The sequence below is a fragment of the Gigantopelta aegis genome, chromosome 14 (assembly GCF_016097555.1).
Source record: "Gigantopelta aegis isolate Gae_Host chromosome 14, Gae_host_genome, whole genome shotgun sequence".
Lineage (NCBI taxonomy): Eukaryota > Metazoa > Mollusca > Gastropoda > Neomphalida > Peltospiridae > Gigantopelta > Gigantopelta aegis.
In genome coordinates, this window is record NC_054712.1 from 26,757,246 (window position 1) to 26,777,754 (window position 20,509).

A 20,509-nucleotide genomic window follows, 5' to 3' on the forward strand; every position below is an offset into this window, starting at 1 on the left:
CTTTTTCTTTTCTTTTTTTTTAACCAAAACTATTTTATACAATTTTAAGTTAATCTTTTAACCTTATGATCACACAACTGTTAAATAGGATACTAACATGCAAATAAGTGATACATCATTTAGTCTTTGAAAGAGTCTTATAAAGCTTCAATACTCCCCGACAGATTATCATAACTATCAATCAAATAGATTAATATCATGACTTGTTATAAAATAGCACAAGGATTAACACATTACATTTTATTTATCTGAGGTCTAATTCACAACACTCTCTGGAGTAACATTGCATCATCCTTGCAAGACTTTTTGCATTGCATTTCAAGATCATGCTTAGTGAATTAGGCATCCATTTTTTTTTTTTTTTTTTTTTTTTTGGTGTGTGTGTGTGTGTGGGGGGGGGGGGGGGGGGGGGGGTGGGGTGGTACATGTACATGGATTTTTTTTTTTATTATCCTAGATCAGACAATGTCAAGTTCCCAGTTCTATATTACTAATAACAACTATCATAAACACTGTAATATTTCATAATTATTAAAACTGAACAAAAAAAATAGCCATCAAAATGTGACAGTAAACAGCAACACAAATGTAAGTATACACTTGTTAGTAGCTTTAACTGAATAATTATACAAATTAAATTTATTTAAATCATTCATTACAGCACATGTACGGAAATGAAAACACCACAGGAAAAGGCAGCTCAGTTAATATTCAATAATTATACTGATTAAAATAATTGCCCCCAATGAGAATCGAACTCACGACCCCTGGTTTACGAGACCAGTGCTCTAACCACTGAGCTATAGGGGCATTAGCTCAAACAAATTCTTTTTATCCCTTATATCACAGTGGCTGTGGAATAAATCAATATACAGCCAGTAAGTGGGTTACACTATTATAGTCTGTTTCAAAAAGGTTATATTACAACAAACCAGGAAGTTGCTTTCAGCAATCCTCCTCCATTTATCAACGGCCTACCAACATTTATTTCATCTGTGTTTGAAACTGACATTAAAGCACTTCAATAACTTAAACTGAAAAACCAAAAAGTAAGAATGACATTAAAATTTACTTTTATTATTTATAATGTAAACAGATACAGATATTCTATTTGCACATCTATAACCTATTTCAAACAACTGTTTACTAGTAGTAGTACACAATATTTGACGATATATATGTGTATCACAAATTTAATAGAATTTAAATTTTTGTCAAATTTATATTTAAGGTTTAAGTACAATGTCATGGATATACACCTCAGCAATGGAAGCTTCTGTCAGGACACAAACTTCTGGTGGTTAGAACTCTGTGTAGAGGCCTATTTTAGAATTCACCCCACTGAGTCAGTGCACTCATTCTGATATGGATCTTGAGTGGAAATACAGACTTGCTGTAAAATACTTTATTTTTGCATGGAATTTATTTTCGTGTTTGAATAAAATTAGTGAAAATAAATTCTACGTGAAATTAAAGGCTGATGAAAATTGGACATTAAAAAAAAAGTAGTCTTGTTCAATGAGACCAGAGACTTCATTAGTTTCTGTTGCATGGGACTAGTAGAAACAATGCAACACTTAAAACTTTAATTTAAAAAAGATATATATATACAGTGAAACCCCTCAACACTGTTATCAGTGTAATCACCACTGCATACAGTACAGGTACCGCTCAGCAGGCAAGATTAGCAACTTGACAATAAACAATTAAAAGGACTGATTGCAAGCTTTGGTATGGAGTTAACTACTGTAAACACATTGATTGTGTTATAATTATGGTTAACATTAGCGGAGTTCGGGTTTGGGTTAGATGTCTTTATTAAGTTACGAGTGTGTTTTAAGGTCTTAAATGTGATCCTTCACAAACATGTCTCATGATTTGCTTCAAAGATTGACACAAATAACAGGGAATTTAATTTGCTGCCTTCCTATTGTGTGAATGTGTTGGGGTTTTTTTTAAAGTTTGTTTAGCGAAATAAAGAGTAAGCAAAAGTATATGTTGGCTTTGCGTAGTCGAATAGATGTTAGTAGTGTTTCATTTTCATGTCAATTTTCAACATGACGGAACGTCCAGCTAAACGTCGCCGTGTTGAACTCTCGCTCGATGATAAACTCACGCACCAAATGACGTGTTTAACTGTGATGAAACAGGCCTGTATTTCCGCGCTCTACCCACCAAAACCCTCTCGGTGAAGGGCGAATCGTCTAAAGGATGCAAATCGTCGAAAGAACGTTTTTATTTTTCTAAATGCTCATAAATGCTAAAATTTTCAACATATTCTTGTTGTTCTTGTTTTAAAACACTTTAACACTTTCCCTATTTTATGGAGAACGGAAGGTATTTCCGTCCAGGCAGACTCCTGAAAACCGGACACCTCTGAAACCAGACATTTTACTTGGTCCCATGGATGTCAGGTATTGAGGGGTTTCACTGTATATATATATATATATATAAGTACAGACAATATATTATAAGTTTAATAAACAATACTAAGTTTTGTATGGGTTTTTATTATAAGTGCTGACGATGAAAACAACACACATTTAAAAAATGGAAGTAAACAGCTCAGTATGTTAAAATGTGGAAGTGAAAAAAATCCAGGGTTGGCTTGTACAGAGACACTATACTTGTACATATTGGGTCTTTACATTAAAGGTTTTGCCTGTTGGTCAATCACAAACCGTATTGAATAAGTATTTTGAAAGTAATAAATATTGCTTACATCAAACTTGAGATAGCATTGCGCCTTCAAATTTCTTTTTGTTTTTACGTTTGGTTTTTATCACAAGTTTGAGGATTATGAAAAAGCACACAGGGTAGCCTAAGCACCTTGTGTAAACTTACAGTATTTTGTAAACAATAAATGTCACAATTATTGACATCAGAACCGGTACTTAATTTTTTTTTATTGGGTGTGGGATGGCAATTTGTGAAAATAACTGCTTGTGAACTGACTCATTTTCCTTAAATTGCGACAATTTTATCCAGCGAAAATAAAGTATTTTACAGTAAACACTGCATCACTGGTTGGTGTATGTAAGTGGTGAATTCAAATTAGTAATTTCAAATGACTTCTGACCAATTTGAAAAGATAGTTATTTACAACACTTTAAAAAAACCCACACACACACACACACACAAAAACCCTGAAGTTAACTTGATGCATTTTAAAATACATTCAATTCGGTTCCTCTAAACTACAGCTGATACAAATAGGTAAAAATAAATTGTATTATTAGAATTTTTTTAAAAATTTCGGCAGGTGTGGGGGTTGGGGTTTGCTTAGATTTAAATTTATAACTATATTTATGGAAAAGCTCTAGTATATGGTAAAACTGGCAAGATTTTTTTTTCAAAGTTAAACCAACACTATAAAGTTAAAGTTTGTTTTATTTAACAACACCACTTAGAGCACATTGATTTATTAATCATCGTCTATTGGATGTTAAACATTTGGTAATTTTTATGTATAGTCTGAAACCAGCTCCATTTGTCTATTAGTAGCAATCTATTATATGCACCATCCCACAGACAGGATAACACTGGCTGGAATGGGAAATAGACAGGGATCGATCCTAGACTGACCATGCATCAAGTGAGCGTTTTACCACTGGGCTACGTCCTACCCCAACCAACTCTTTAAAGACAGGAAAGTGAAGATGCTGTTACAAGTCCAGCTATTACAGATGAAAAAAAAAAATCATCGGCTGTTGGATATCAAACATTTGGTAATTTTGACATAGTCTTGAAGAAACCCGCAACATTTTTTCATTAGTAGCAAGGTATCTTTTATATGCATCATCGTATAGACAGAATAGTACATACCATGGCCTTTGTATTACCAGTCGTCGAAATAGCCCAATGGGGATCAAGCCCAAACCGACGAACGCTTTACCAGTGGGCTACGTCCTGCCCGTATCACAGATTAAGTACATAAATCTTTTACAGCATTTCAAATGAATGTTTAATGACACCCCGGTACGAAAAAGAAATTGCGTAACAAACAAAAGGGAAGTTTAAAGTAACTAACCCTAATGTCTGAGGTACATACTTTTTACATTTCTTTAAAATGCATTTTGTGCTCTTAGTAACTCTAGAACAATCAGAAATACATTGGATTCACAAAATTGATACACAAGAAGTTGTAAGTAATGTGTAATGTGTAAAACAGCTGTAATAGTCAAAACTATTATATTCCCAGGCCAATGTACATGTATTTCAAATTTCATGGAAAACACTTTTTCGTTTCCGTGCCTTGTGATCACTGAAACCCATTAAAAAAAAATATATATATATATATTATTTTCACTGAATAATCGTACTTGATATAATTATGGAAAACAAAATTTCAGTTCCGTGATATTACCGACACACTACAGACACGCTACCGGAAACGATCATTTCCGTAAAATCCGAAGGCCTGACTCTGCTCATTAAGTAGGGTTAGTGCCTTTAAGACATAAAATACCACTGTTAGTTTTACACAATGTTTTTTTTTTTTTTTTAAATAATTTTATTGTCCCCAGAAATATTTGGCAGTGTCAGAGTTGAGGTGCCCTGAGCTTACTGACGTACACATATTTTAATTATATTTCATATATATATATATATATACTCTGTACATACAGACAGTTTATATGTACACAATGTTCATGTTTAAAACATATACTGCATTCAAAAAACTCTCTCATCCACTCACTCACCCCCCCCCCCCCCCCCCCCCCACACACACACACACAAATATCCATGTATATCAGTTTTCATACATGTTGGTAATTAGTTTTAATTATTTCTGGGAGCAAGAAAGAAGAGAAAGAAGAAAAGGGAAAAAACGAAATATCAGAAGTGAAAAGAAAAGAATAACGGGTTGCAAATTTTATCTTTTAATGTTTGTCTCTAAGCCAGTATGTTAAACTACAATTGAAAAAGTTCATGTAAAATTGTCAATAAATAAATTATACCATTTCTTCCAATAATATGTTTCAAAATATTCGTATTCACAGTTTGTAAGCAGAATACACCTTTGAATTTCTAATTTGTTTTTAATTGTCCGTTGTAATGATCTAAGTTCAATTTTAGTTTTTGCATTTTTATAGAATAAATATATTTTATATTAATAATCATCCAATTTACTACACTGCTGTTGTGTTCATTAGGCAAACCTAAGATAACTATATGTTTATCAAAAGTAATATGTTTACTCATAGTATTTGTTATCCAATTTGCAATAGATTTCCATAGTTTTTTAACAAAATGACAATCATAGAATAAGTATAGTTTTACGAAATTGGTTTTAAACAAAAAAAAGTTTTATTTGACATGTATATGTAACAATAAATCAGGGTAGTCCCAGAAATGTTGATATTCTAAATATCACTCAATCTTATAATTAAACAATCTTGTTATTAAATATTTTAGACCTCTGACCCATGTTATAATCAACATACTAGTATATTTCTAAATTGTATAGAGCACATGCATGTTAAAAATAAATTAATAAAATAATAATGTAAAAACAAAAACATTTCACATATAATAGAGACTTTTCAGTAAATCATAATAACAAAGCTGCCAACATTTGTCATGTTTGTATTTATTTAATGATACTTTTAGACTTGTTAGTAAGGTTACATAGTCAATCATATTAAACAAGACTACAGTTGAATCCTGTTGGCTCGAACCCCATTGGTACTCGAGAAAGTGTTCGACCCATTGGGTTGTTTAACCTAACCATTAGGTAAACATTGTGTAAGTTTAACTCGTGACTTCATTTTTGGTTTGAGTGTTGCGGTGTATTTGACCGTTGCTAGTTTAACCCAACAAGATTCTACTGTATTTAACTTCCATGTTGGCAATGTTAAAATTAATTCCTATCATTGTCTTGCTGTTAGAAATGTGTTCCCATTGTTGGACTGACTGAAATAAGGCACAGAATGAGATACATAGATGTGATATTTCCTGTCTCCTACAATGTGAAATATATTGAAACACAATGAAAATGCAAAAACTACTTTTCATAGCAAATAACGACAAACTATTAATGAATTGATGGATAATGTAATATGACATTAATGACTGGTATTCATTAGATACATTCACATGGAAACATGGCCAATTATCATCAGTAATCGAGTTGCATTCATAATCGAAAATTTCAACCCCCCCCCCCCCCCCCCCCCCCCAATATCAAGGTCAGTATCTGGTGTGTCCACCATTGGCCCGTGAGCATGTGTGAAGATGACGGGGAAAGGATTGGCACAAACATCTCAAATAAGCCACAGGAATGTTCCTCCACTCCTCCTGCAATGCCTGTGCAAGCTCAGCGACGTTACACGGTGGTGGCTGGTGGTGACGTACATGACGTCCTAACTCATCCCACATATGTTCAATTGGGTTCAAATCTGGTGAAACGGCAGGCCAGTTCATAATGGTGATACCGGTTTGTTGCAGGAATGCCTGGGTAATTCTTGCAGTATGTGGATGGGCACTGTCTTGTTGAAACAGAAGAGGACCTCCTGGTCTTTGGTGACGGCGCAAAAGTGGCTGGAGAACTGGTCTTAGAATAACGTCAACATAACGCTGGGCTGCAAGGGCATCGTGGACAATGATGAGGTCACTCCTGAAATCACAGTTGATTGCCCCCCATACCATCAGACAACTGCCGCCAAACATCCGTCAATGTACCGTTCATGGAGTCTCCTGTACACACATGCTCTTCCATCGGCAAAGGAGACAGAGAAACGGGACTCATCTGAGAAAACAATGCTCTAGTAAAAAACTGGAGAATGATTACCATTCTGGAGAACAAACTGTAGTCTCGCAGCACGATGTCGCGGTGTCATGATGTTACCGTTGTATGGGCGTCTGCATCTGAGTCCAGCCGTTCTGAGTCGACGGATGACTGTCATCGGATGGATAGGCCTTCCATGACGTCCTATTGTGTTGCTTGCTGTCATCGTCGCAGTTCTGAACCGGTCACGGAGGTGGTGTCGTCGAATCTGCCGATCTTGGATGTTGACCAGGTTGAGGTCGATCACGGACACTCCCGGTCTGTTGATGACGTTCAACAAGTCGTCCAATAGTTGATGGATGGACTCTGAAGGTCCTGGCAACTTGGCTTTGCGAAATCCCACCTTGAACCATGCCCAACGCTCGCTCCCCTTGTTCTTCTCCGAGTCGTGGCATTCTTAATGTGACAAGGAATGTGACACCATTACGTGACTTTTTTGTGTCCACATACTGGCATTTCACATGCATTGCATGCAGCATGATTGAGCATGTATTGAGCATGTAGTGAATGCATTTCACACCATTTTGTGTGTTTGTGCTATTGTATGTGTAACGAGAAGAAAACCAGGATTAAAACCCAGACAAAGTACCAATCAATGGTTTCCTCTCATAAATTGTTATTTTAAGTCCAATAAATATATTTTTCATTAATCACAACAAAATATTGAAAAATATCTGTACTGCGTTTTCATTGTGTGTCAGTATATGTCTTTTGAGAGATCATGACCTCAGATCAGCTGATCAACTGTATCAAACAGCAGGCTTCTAGGTTATGGTAGCCCCACTCCCATGGCTAGTGATATTCAATGTTGAGCTAGTAAATAACTACTAATGTCATGCCGGACGGCTAGTGAATTTGTCTTTGTCAAATGTTGCAGGGGATGAAATATCCCAACCCTCCAATGTTAGTGTTTTTAAGCTTTAGTTGACATATCTGATCATTACTATTACAGAGTTCTCGCTGCTCCATTTAAGTGGGACAGCCCGCCCCGCAATTGCATCTTGCCGCCCTCCTTTCACGTTCTCCACCTTCCTTTATTTTTCTGCGCCCCTCTTTATTTTCCAGCACCCTACTGTATTTTCCAGTAAATATCTCCGCTATTTCCAAATGCAAATTTTTTTCCACACATGAAAAACAACAAAACAACGATCAGTCTGCATACTGGACATCAAAGGAAACAAGCCATGTTGTGTACGAAAAAGCAATTGGCAAAACATTTACGACAGTTACCGTAATGTAATTTGACAGTATTTTTAACAGCCTCTATTTTGTCCCATAACTGTATCCATTTGTATGTTTAATACACACAATAAAAGTTTTATTTTATTTGAGCAATGAAAACATTTTTATTTTTTATGGATTCGGCAATCTCCGATTGAAAAAAACCTCACTTATTTGGCACCAAATTTGACACGTGATCAGAACGGTCATTCTGTCTTTTGGTTCCACTAACTATCATCTGATATTTTGTCCTCAACTGCAGATATAATTGGTTGTAACTGTTGATTTTTACTTTCTGTCATTCTGTTTATTCAGCAGTTCTTTATAAAATATTGTAAACTTTTCATTTTGGGGGGATATCACCGCTTATAAAAACAACGTTATTAAAATCATTTATCTTGGGTGCCAAATAATATATACACAGCCTTTACAAAAAATGAAACTACTTTTTATCACAGTGATCGATGAAGATGAAAATAACAAAAATGTATCCGACATTAGGGGATCACTTTACAAACATCTTTATTGTTTTTCGTATATCTTGAAAACTTTATTAAAAAAAAAAATATTAAAACTTTGATCGGTTCAACAAAACCGGAACTTCCCATGAATGTCAGATGTCAGATCGATAACATCTTCAGTTCAATTAAAAGACCAGTCTGCTTGTATTTTGTATAAACGTTTTAGCTCTTTTTTGTGGGAAAAATAATGAGTGTCTTTTAAGCTTTTTTTTTTTTTTTTGCTGCTGCTTTTCTTTTGTTTTTTTGTTTGTTTTGTTTTTAAAGGTGTGGTGCAACGCAGCCGCCCTCTTTTAATTTTCACCCAGTGAGAACACTGTATTATTTAGTAAAATTGTGACTTAAAGTAAAGTAGGGCTAGTAATTTTTAATTGTGGCTAGCAGACATGGGGCGATTACATGACAAAAGTAATCAGTTACGATTACGATTACTTAAGAATGTCATGATTACGATTACAAGGAAAATGAAAGTAATCGACTGCGATTACACTGCCTAGTAATCATGATTACAATCATGATTACATTTTCACAAATATGAACTATTTTTGATGACTATGTGTCAAATTTATCAAATGTTTGACATTCAATAGGCCATAGTTAATTATCAATGTACTATAGTAGTGTCGTTAAACAAAACAAACTCTACTTAGTATATGAATATTTAAAACATATTATATTTAACGACAAAACGTAATTACATGTGTGTTAATCCCCAAGCTGCTAAAAGAAACCAAAGCACGCCCCTATAGGTAGTACTAAACCAGATAACTTCCGGCTGGGTCAAAGTTCGAGGTGCACCGAACTTTTGATAGAGAAGTGAACACCACAAGTCCTGTGATTGGTTATAAATGTGAGTGTGTTGGTTGTAAAAAATAATAGTTTCATATGGGTAAAAAAAAAGTGCAATTTTATTTCATCTAGTACCAATGTGTCAATTAGCCTTGTGCTTGAAACATGTATGGGGTACCTGTCAAAATGAGTACTCGAATTTTGTGCGAAACTAGGGTAGTCATAGACGCTACCCGTTATCTCAGAAACGAGCAGCTTGACCCCCATTTTTTTCTGATTCACTTTAAGTGTAAGGGGTGGTAGTATTTATATCCATGGTGTTTATGTCGGTTGCAGGTAGGAGTTTTAGCCACATATGTTACTATTGTTGTCTATGGGATTTGATTTGGTAGTATACACCCTTTAATCGCCGAACTGCTCTAGTTCAGTGTCACATAAAACAAGACATACAGTTTACAGTTATCAAAGGTACGAGTTGTCAACTATGATCATTTGACAATACATCAAAAGTGTTGAATGTGATCGGTTGTACTGTGGCAGACTCTTTGCTTTTGTTAGTCTTAATGACTGCAGACGGACAGCACACAACCTTAATTTCTTGTCTGTAAGTTTGACTGGGCAGCCAAATCCACAAACAGCAATAAGTTATTTAACATATATAACCCCTACCTCCAAAGCATCACGACAATCGTTACAATTTTAGGTAACCATTGGTATAAAGTAATATAACCCACAAATTAAAAAAGAAAGATTAAAAGAATAGGAATTTTTTTTTTAGTGTTCTACCGGTTCAGAAAATATTTTTCTCCAGCACTTTCTTGCCATGTGACTTCTGAAGAATCAATTATTTCAGTCAACTTGTAAATTAACTGATTCACTTGACAGGTAAAAAGCCTTAAAAACACACACACGCATGACAAAACATCACAGGAAAAAAAAGTCACAACTTTTAATAAAATAAATATATTAGGCAATGTGTAACTGACTCCTAGTTTCTTTCGATATTAGTTTGGTCGTTGTTTTATTTGAATAAAAAAACATAGCAAACACCAAATACATTATAGATGAACACATATACGTTTAAAAAAATATTTACTTATAATAATGGTTTGAAATGCAACATTGGCCTGAAATGAAAATATAGAAAACAATAGATCGAGTTTGAGCCGTGACGTCACTGTTACCGGTGACACCAGAAAAAAACCCATGTTAAAATGATACAAACTCAGGATAGTCCCTTTGATCAGTGCTGCACCCAACTACTAGCACTGTTACTTGAGTTGTTACCAAGCATATCAAAGAGGTTTGGTCAATAGGCATGTTTTCATAAGCTTATGTACGTTATAACATAATATAACCATTTACAGACATAATGGAAGGTGTTGGTATAAAACAGTTAAGGAGAATATGATATGTGTACAGAACTCTATTTAAAACTAAGTAACCATAGATTCACACCTTCTTATTATTTTGTATAAATATTTTCCTAATTTACATACTTTGTTTACATTGCTAGTAGGTAATAACTTTATTACTTTAAAGATACATGTATATTGAAGGATGCTGTAATAACGATTAATATATAATCATAAAAAAAGTGCAAGTTCATACATTTGAAACTTTAATCCTAGTGTAGTAATCACGGAAGTAATAATAAATTACGATTACATTAGCAATATTCTCAAACAGAGTAATCGTAATCGATAACGATTACATGAAAATATGTAATCGATTGTACGATTACTGATTACGATTACCCGATGTCTGGTGGCTAGTAATTTTTTTAATCACTGATCCCATGGCTAGTGGATTTTATAAAAATTCTACAAGCCCAGCACACAGTATGACTCTGTGTTGATCGTGTGCAATGGTTCTTTTGATTCATATTTCTATAATCGGACAAACATTTCCTGTAAATTAATCTTTTAATACTTTTGTTTGTTTGACCTCAAGTACATTTAATAGTATTGTTTATGTAAACTTCATAACAGGGATCGACAAATCCACTAGCCCTCGATCTCAGCTGGTGAATATTTGGTCTGGGCTAGTGGAAATTATCAGCTTCTATTACTATATACATGCAGTATAATACATAGGGCACTAGACAAAGATTCTGTGAGGCCTAGAGATTTTCTCATACATTTGTCAAACACTGAAATAATGTAATTCTGCAAACAAGAATTAACGGATATTCCTAAACTTTTATCATATAAATTGCATTGTTAAACAAATGTGTGACATCCACATGTGACATAAAAATTAATAAAAAACAGTGTTAAAAAACAGTGTTAAAAAACTGTACAAGGAATCAACTAAAAACAATCATTATTAAAATGAAAATAATTAAATTTTCTTTGCGTCTATACACTTTACGGCAAATCTGATTGGTCTAGAGGTGCTTACTTTTTTCTTTCATATCTCGAACTGAAAAAAATTAAGCCACGCCTACTAACCCCATTCTTACACGACATAAGTTTCAATGAAGTTTACAGAAACAATACTAGAGGCATATTTAAAGCTAAACAAAATAAATTCAGTTAAAGTATGCATATAAATTTAATTATAAGATTTGACCGCAATTATTTGTTGGTTCATGCAAGTATGAACCGAAAAAACCAATGCGCACACTTTTGTATGACCCGCTACCCATGAACCAAAAAATAATTGCGGTCAATTCTTAATTATTTGAAGTTATACATAACATACAATATCAAATACAGGTGTTTGCAGGTTCACAAATTTATTAATTCTACCATCACAAGAGTTGACATAAAAGTGTTTTATTTAATATGTACCATAAATGACGTGTTTATAAATGGTGCTCAAGGCAGAAATAAAACTTCTGTATATTAAAAAAAAACCCAAGACTACCTGTGAGGTACATGATATTCCCATCTGGACATTGAAAGAGAAGCATTCATATTAATGAATGTGTGACATATTATTGGATTATAATTATGTGAAATTTGTGCAATGGGATGAATTAACAGTTTGTTTTGGACTAATTATACTGCACCCATTGAAAAAAGTGCTGTCTGATTAATGTTATTGCTCTTTTATTATCAAAGAAAGAGCATGGTGACACATTTATATTGGCAGAAAAACAGTATATGTATGTAATGTTAATTTCTGAGAAAGTATGCCATTTTAGCTTCATCAAAGGCTATTTTCCGATGTACCATAAACCGTAAAAATTCAATCTGATGGTTTACATACAACTACGAAGAATATTAACAGTAAATACTGAAATACTTGGAAGGTCAACTAGTTGTGATCTGACACTGGGTTTTATCACATTTTAATGTACAGGGCCCCGTTCCATGAAGCGATCTTGGCACTATTATCGCCGTAAATACCTACCATCGCGACCGTAATGTTTGTCTACGGTCGCCAGCCCGTTCCACGAAGCGATCTTGGCACTACTATCGCCGTAAATACCTACCATCGCGACCTTAATGTTCGTCTACAGTCGCCAGCCCGTTCCACGAAGCGATGTTGGCACTACTATCGCCGTAAATACCTACCATCGCGACCTTAATGTTCGTCTACGGTCGCCAGCCCGTTCCACGAAGCGATCTTGGCACTACTATCGCCGTAAATACCTACCATCGCGACCTTAATATTTGTCTACGGTTGCCAGCCCGTTCCACGAAGCGATCTTGGCACTACTATCGCCGTAAATACCTACCATCGTGACCTTAATGTTTGTCTCCGGTCGCCAGCCCGTTCCACGAAGCGATCTTGGCACTACTATCGCCGTAAATACCTACCATTGGGACCTTAATTTGTTTTTCTTCGAACGCCAGCCCATTCCACGATGTGGCATAGCTTATTATTATCGTAAATTACTGTGAAAATTTACAACAGGTACAAGGCAGTTAAAAGCCACTAACGTAGATGTCAAATGGCAGTTAGATGATGATTTGAACATTTTCTAAGAAGGATACTAACCTTTTGCGTGAAAATGGATATAATATATTATACCAAATACCTTTTATGAAACATGGCATTTGATGAAAAACATTCTAGGCCATACAACCTTCACACGAAAATATGGAAGATAACTCTATGTCTTATACATTCGCCAATTATCACTTGGCAAATAAACTGACAAAGTTAATTCATGGATGTTCGATACCAATGAATACATCCAAGAGGTTCCAAATAGTTGGTAAATAATTTATTATTCAACTAATTCGCACTGCTTTGCAAAGAACATTTTAATCATTAAAGGGGTACTTGCGACTATCGTACGGTTGCTTTGTGGAACAGCTGTAAAGTTTACAGTGCCAGTTATAAAACTCACCTAAAGTCACTACAATTAACCTAGTTGGCTACAATTCTTTCATGGAATGGGACCCAGAAGAGTAAGACTAGTGGACTTTTAATTTCTAGGGCCTCAGGTACTAAACTGTCACAACTTTGTGTATCTCAATGCTATGTAAAAAGACTGGTAAAGATGTTATGTTGCTTAAGAGAGATTAAGAGAGCTTTGTCATTTAGGCCCCTGAACGGAACTTAAATAATTAACTTTTAAGCAATCAGTTCACATCATGAGTGAGATTTTCTGACAAATTACAATCATGAACAACGTAATTTGCTTGCTGGGCAACATAGAAAAAATTACAAAAAAGGTCATTATTTTTCTGGATAGAGATCTATCATGTCCATTGTTTGTATATCTCATCATAATACTAGAAGAGTTATCAGATTTATTTTCAAGGTATTTTTATGAATCAATTATGTAAGAAGGAAAACATGGATCTTAGGTATCATTTTGATTACGTCTTTGGCTCATCCGATGGTCTAAATCACCAGCCTGGGAACACTAATATATCTGCTGGTCTGGGAATACTAATCCAAGACCTTGAACCTTCATTTATCAGCTGGCCTAGGAACACTTAAAAACAAACACTCACCCTTTCGATGGGCCTTCCCTCGGATCCTGGAATGTTGTTGTGCGTGTGTTGTGATCGACGAAGTACCTGACACCCTCAGCAGTGTATCTCATCTCCCAGCCTTCAGGCAGAGGGTCTTCTTGCATAATACTGCAAATCAAACAGAACAAAAAACACATCACTAACTGGTCTCAGGGGCTCAGAGTACCCACTGGATTTTCTCATTGCAGTCTGTCTGCAAAACAATTATTTGAGGGTTTGTAATAAAACCAAAATAGGTCATACGTTCCCCTTCTAGGTGTTTATGGGTTTGAAATGTTTCCAAATTGGATGTTGAATTTCATGGGCTTTGACATTTTAAACAAGAGTTACATTTTCCCATTCATTTGAAAGATTTTATGGTTCATAATTTTACCCTCTGTACCTCTGGCCTAAACTCAGCAATGAACATTTATTAAAATTTAGACTTCAAAATAAGTTTTTTGATTGAAGTTATCGGCACATACAACCGAAACATTCATTAAAAGTTGCTTCCCTATTGCAAGCAAGATATCTCACCCAGTCGGCAGACTGTACACTGTATACAGTGCATTCAGGATGCAGTTTAGTTCAGGGTATGGCAGCTTTAGTTTTTGATTTTTCAATGAAAAAGACCTGGGAATTTTTAGTTGAAAAGAGTGGTTTTTGGCAAGTATTTTCGCAAGACAACAATGGTGGAACATCGCAGTCATTTTGAGGAATCGATAGCTGATTGTGACAGCTAATTTGATAATAAATTTGATCATTTTACCAACAACGAAAATCACCAAATATTGAGATATGAATTGTAGTTTGGGTTTTTTCAAGTATCTGGACAGAAAACCAGTTATTGGGTATAATGGACATAAATAATGGACAGCTGCCCACAAATGCCCATAAGTAAATGCTTTTTTTTTATATTTTTTGCCTAATTTTAATCAACATTAACTGAAAAACACACAGAAATAATACTTACCGATTTAAATATGAACTTTATTTTATGTATTTGTAAAACATTTAAGTAAATATATGCCAGTAAAAATTATAAACTTGTACCCACTCAACATGGTTTTTGTCAAACATTAATCCAGTAGTCAAAAGGTTAATAAAGATACATACATCTTTATGGGTGTATACCACCAAATCATATTCCATAGACAACAATAGTAACATATGTGGCTAAAACTCCTACCTGCAGTGTATCAATCGACATAAACACCACGGATATATAAATACTACCACCCCTCACCCTTAAGTGAATCAGAAACAATTGGGGGTTAAGCTGCTCATTTCAGAGATAATGGGTAGTGTCTATGATTACCCTAGTTCTGGACAAAATTTTAGTACTTTTTTTTACAAGTACTATATACGTTTCAAGCACAAGGCTACTTGACACAGTCGTACTAGATGAAATAAAATTGCATACATTTTTTGCCCAGATGAAAGTAATTTTTTAACAACCCACACACATTTATAACCAATCACAGGACTTGTAGTGTTAAGTTCGCTATCTTTGACCCATCCAGAAGTTATTTGGATTAGTACTACCTTATGTGCACTGTTCGTAACTTGTAAATAACTATAAAAGCATAACAAAATAACATTTTTAACTTGGTATTCATCACAAGTGTGTACAAATATAATCTGATATTTCTAATATTCACGTGTCACCTTGGAGGGGATGTCTGGAGGTGATTTGTTATGTTAACCTTTAGACTACTGGATTAATTTTTAACAAAAACCACGTTGAGTGGGTACAAGTTTATAATTTTTACTCACATATATTCACTCAAATGTTTCATAAATACATGAAATAAAGTTCATATATGAATCGGTAAGTATTATTTTTGTGTCTTTTTTTGTAATTTTTATTGTTTTAGATCGGCTAATAGTGGTTAAAATTAGGCAAAAAATCTAAAAAGTTGCATTTACTTACGGGCATTTGTGGCCAGCTGTCCAGTATTTATGTCCATTATTCCCGATAAGTGGTTTTCTGACCAGAATTTTTTTTTAAACCCGAACTACGATTCATATTGCAATATTTGGTAATTTTCGTTGTTGGTAAAACGATCAAATTTATTATTAAATTAGCTGTTACAATCAGCTATCGATCCCTGAAAATTACCGCGACGTGCCACCATTGTTGTCAAGCGAAAATACTTGCCGAAAACCACTTTTTGAACTCAAGGTATTTTCAATTGAAAAAATCAAAACAAAAACCACCATTTTGAAAAAAAATCTTTTTTCTTTAATTATATTTCCGTTTCCGGTGAGTGGGGAATGCACTGAAATATGAATTGGGGAATGCACTGTATACAGTGTACAGTATATCGACTGACGTGACGTCGGGCGAGATATCTATCTCGCCTGCAGTAGTCAGAAGGTTAAACGCATGTTACTTACCCCTGAGTTCTTGGATCCTCCCACTGGGTTGTTCTATTTTTATGATTGACAAAGTACACACGGCCATTGGCATCAACTCGTTTCTCTGAAACATAAGAAAACAAATAAATTAACAGAAACACACTGGTGATAAGATTTATGAGATTATAAATGAGATTAGTTTTTGCACATTATTTCAAACTTGTCAGGTGCTAAGGTGTGTACTGCAAAAAACAATAAGATGCACTATTAATCAGGTTTAAGGTATGTACTTTCCACATTGACAAAACAGCACATATCATATCTTTTGATATATCAGTGATGGGACAAGACTGGGACAGTGGAAAAAAATCCAACAAGTCTTGTGAGTGGGTTTGAATCTACGATCACACTCCATAGGTGACCACTTTACAACTATAGCTACATCCCAGCCCCTCATTTAAAAAAACCCTAAAATCTGTCAACAGAATTTACAAAACTATTTTTCTTAAATACAGGTGTTTAAGTATTGTCAATGTATGTAATTACACGTGAGCAAGACATAAACAGGCTTTGTAAATTTGGCCCTATATCTATCCTTCCACAACCTTGAATAAAGGCAAGACAGTACATACCCCATCCTTCAGGTAGCGGTCCTAGTGGGTCGTTACTGTCCTGCTGGGTGGCCTGTGGGAAGAGGAATCGCCGTTGTAGCTGCTCCAGGGTGCGATTGTTGCGCCATTCCTGATAGTTCTGCAGATTCTGTACGGTCTCCATGTTCGGCCTCTGCCACGTGGTCTTGCGTGTGTTGTGGTCTACATAGTAGGCCCGGCCTCTCGGATCCAACCGTCTTTCCCAACTGAACAGAAATACACAAATAGTTACTTCACACAACATGAAGGCTCATTTTTCAATGTGCATCAGGGAATCCAACTGAAATAATATTCTCATAAATAAAAATCACAAGATAAAATTCCATTTCCACAACATATATCTGTGTAGACAATATGCATTAGAAAATATAATATCAATGTCCAGATAATATTATTTCAATTCAAATTCAAATTAATTAGTCACTTAGCAGTAGCACACTGCAAAAAAATCCATTTAAAACAAAAACAATCTATAAAAATAACTATTTTCGTGAAATAAAATTGGAGGAATCCAAATGGATTCTGACAGAATTTAACAAAACATAATTGAGGCCTTAACTTGAAACAATATGCTTTTTCAAAGTGTGCACTTAACTCAAGTGACTTATGATGAAAGGATTGTTCAATTACACTTAAGTACATTAATTAATAATGCCACATTTGGTTTAAAGAGAGGAAAGAGGAAACCTGCTGCCACCACAAAATGGGCTATTCTTTCCTATTTGCAGAAAGGAATCTTTTACATGCAGCATCCCACAGATAGCATAGTACATACCACAGCCTTTGTTATACCGGTATCGAGCACTGGCTAGATTGAGAAATAGCCTAATGGGCTCACACCAACAAGAACTGATCCAAGACCGACCGCACATCAGGCTAGCACATTACCTCAGGGCTACGTCAGTGTCTACTGATGGACAAAGACGAATAAAGAATGAGGTAAACGTTATTAATCTTACCCAGGAGGAAGTGGTTGTGGACGTTCCCACGTTGTCGTCCTTGTATTGTGGTCAACATAATATGGCCGGCCATGGGCATCATATCGGACTTCCCAGCTAAAAACAAAAATATCCACAATACTTTATTCATGTATATAGGAAATACATTGAAAAAAACAAAACAAAGGTCATTATCAAGAATAAATTAATTAACATACAATATAGCCATAAGCGTATAGGTTCATTTCTGCCTAAATTAAATGAAAAAGTCTGAATTCAGATAACATTATTTATTGATATTTGCATTACTACCAAACAGCTACAAAAGGTTCCAAACGAATTGCTATGCATTTTTACATGGATAACAACTAATATTATGATTAGAATGATGGAAATATATGGTGATAAAGTCTCAGGTCTGCTCATTTTGCCTGAAGGTCTCCACCAATTTCGCTCGAATTTGAATATTTGCTTCAGCACTGCGAGGGCAGTTGCCCCCCTATACCCCTCCCCCATATCATACACTTATGAATGTAGGGTTAAAAATAAAAGCTAAAAGACAGCATTTTTAATAGCTTAACACAAAGTATGTTTGTATTATTTTGCTTTGCATTTGTGTGTGTGCATGTGAACATGCGATGTTTTATGTTTGTGTATATGTGTGCGTGCACGTGTGTGTGTGTTTGTGTTTGCATACCTTTTTATGACACTCAATAAAGATGTGTATTTTTATGCTGGGATGTCGTTAAACATCCATTCATTCTTTCATTGCAGTGCGCAAATGTTCATATGCAGTTAGTCATTTCATACACCATCTCTATGTCATGATAAATTCCTTGACGTGGTGAGGTAGCTTGCATGTCTCAATGACTCGGAGAACTATGCCAGCTGGAGCATCAGCTCCTGGTAGGGTCATCCAAGCTAGACTGGTCAAAGGGTAGAGACTAGACTAATATGGACCGGACAGACAGAGGACATGAGTCAAGAAAGACAACCGTCTAGGTGAAGCAAACTCCAAAATCAAAACTGGGCTGGAGAGGCTCAGAATCCTAGTAAGGAAACTCTCCTAGGAGAAGGAAAACTCCAAACTCAAACTAAGTCCACTGAAGTCAGAGACAGAAGCTATGCATAAGCATTAGCGTGGAAACCGAAAGGAAATGTCTGTACATGCACCAAGCTCTATGATCATGATTATATACCATCTCAAAACACAACAAGACTTACCCAGCAGCAAGGGGCTCCGGGTTAGCATTCTGTGCTATGTTAGCCGATGTTGGATTGCCAGCCGGTGGAGTTGTCTCCCCCATCTGAGAGCTGGCAGCATTCACATCGGTACCGTTTGCTTGAGACGACACAGCAGGATCAGTCGCCGCTAGAATCAAAACCACAAAAACACAGTATTACTCATTAATATTACAAGATCGTTCAACAAGACTATTTAATGAATAACATCCAAATACATCATACGTTATTAGGTGTCAAGTGTGGTCAATGTGTTTAAACGATGGATCAGCATGCATACATTTCCTTGATATACCACATGGAGCACTGGTTGGGACTAGAAAAAACCCAGAAGGAATTAATAAAAGGTCATGGATTATAAAGCCACTACAAATCTCAGATACTTTTATCATTTACATGAACTATACTCTGCCGAATTAAATGTCTCAGCCTACCATAAACCTTTTAGCACTATTTTAAACAACATAGATGCAACTATAAACCAAGTTTCACAGACCTAGGTTATATACCTAAATGCAAAACTTTTAAGTTAAAGTTATGTATGTGGCTTGGCTGAAGTACGATGAATTGTAGGATCAATCATCCCAAACAGTGTCCCACAACTAGTACATCAAATCCTGTGCTATGTGCTATCCTGTTTTTGAGACAGTCCATTTCAAGATCCCTTGCTGCTATTCACTAAAAGCATCCTATATGCTTAAGCGGCCATAGTTTAAAACTTGCCGAGGAGCTGTTAACCATATTTTCCTTTGACATTTGGTACATGCAGGTAACTTTATTTATGGTGAATGTATGTGTGCATGTTTGAAGTTTGGTTGGCCTAGATCTTACAATTTCCCTTGGAAAGTTACATGTAAAGTTTACATTCCACAATTTTTACTGCAGGTAAGACAAAATGTCAAGAACAGTAGTAGAAGGAAAGAAAAGGAATGTTTGTTCAAAACCAACTCCACACACATTGAACTATGATTCTCTCACGGGGTTAGTCTGACAATTTAATCTAGAAAATGAGAGGACACCCGCTGCCACTAGTGCTACTAGAATTACAATTAGTAAATAATAAAAAGAAATGAAAAAAGAA

General features: G+C 35.3%; 1 protein-coding gene and 1 non-coding gene across 2 annotated transcripts in view; both read right to left on the minus strand.

Annotated features, from left to right (window-relative positions):
- The window catches only part of LOC121388340 (NEDD4-like E3 ubiquitin-protein ligase WWP1), a 60,008-nt gene that overhangs the window by 18,460 nt on the left and 21,039 nt on the right, over positions 1-20,509 (minus strand). Inside the window, exons 7-11 of the mRNA XM_041519638.1 lie at positions 19,411-19,558; positions 18,208-18,303; positions 17,231-17,454; positions 16,638-16,722; positions 14,238-14,366 (exon numbers count right to left, since the gene is read on the minus strand). Coding sequence (XP_041375572.1) covers positions 14,238-14,366; positions 16,638-16,722; positions 17,231-17,454; positions 18,208-18,303; positions 19,411-19,558 — 682 coding nt within the window. The remainder of the gene's footprint in view (positions 1-14,237; positions 14,367-16,637; positions 16,723-17,230; positions 17,455-18,207; positions 18,304-19,410; positions 19,559-20,509) is intronic.
- Positions 738-810, minus strand: Trnat-cgu. Its single transcript has one exon. It is a non-coding gene; the product is annotated as a tRNA-Thr (tRNA).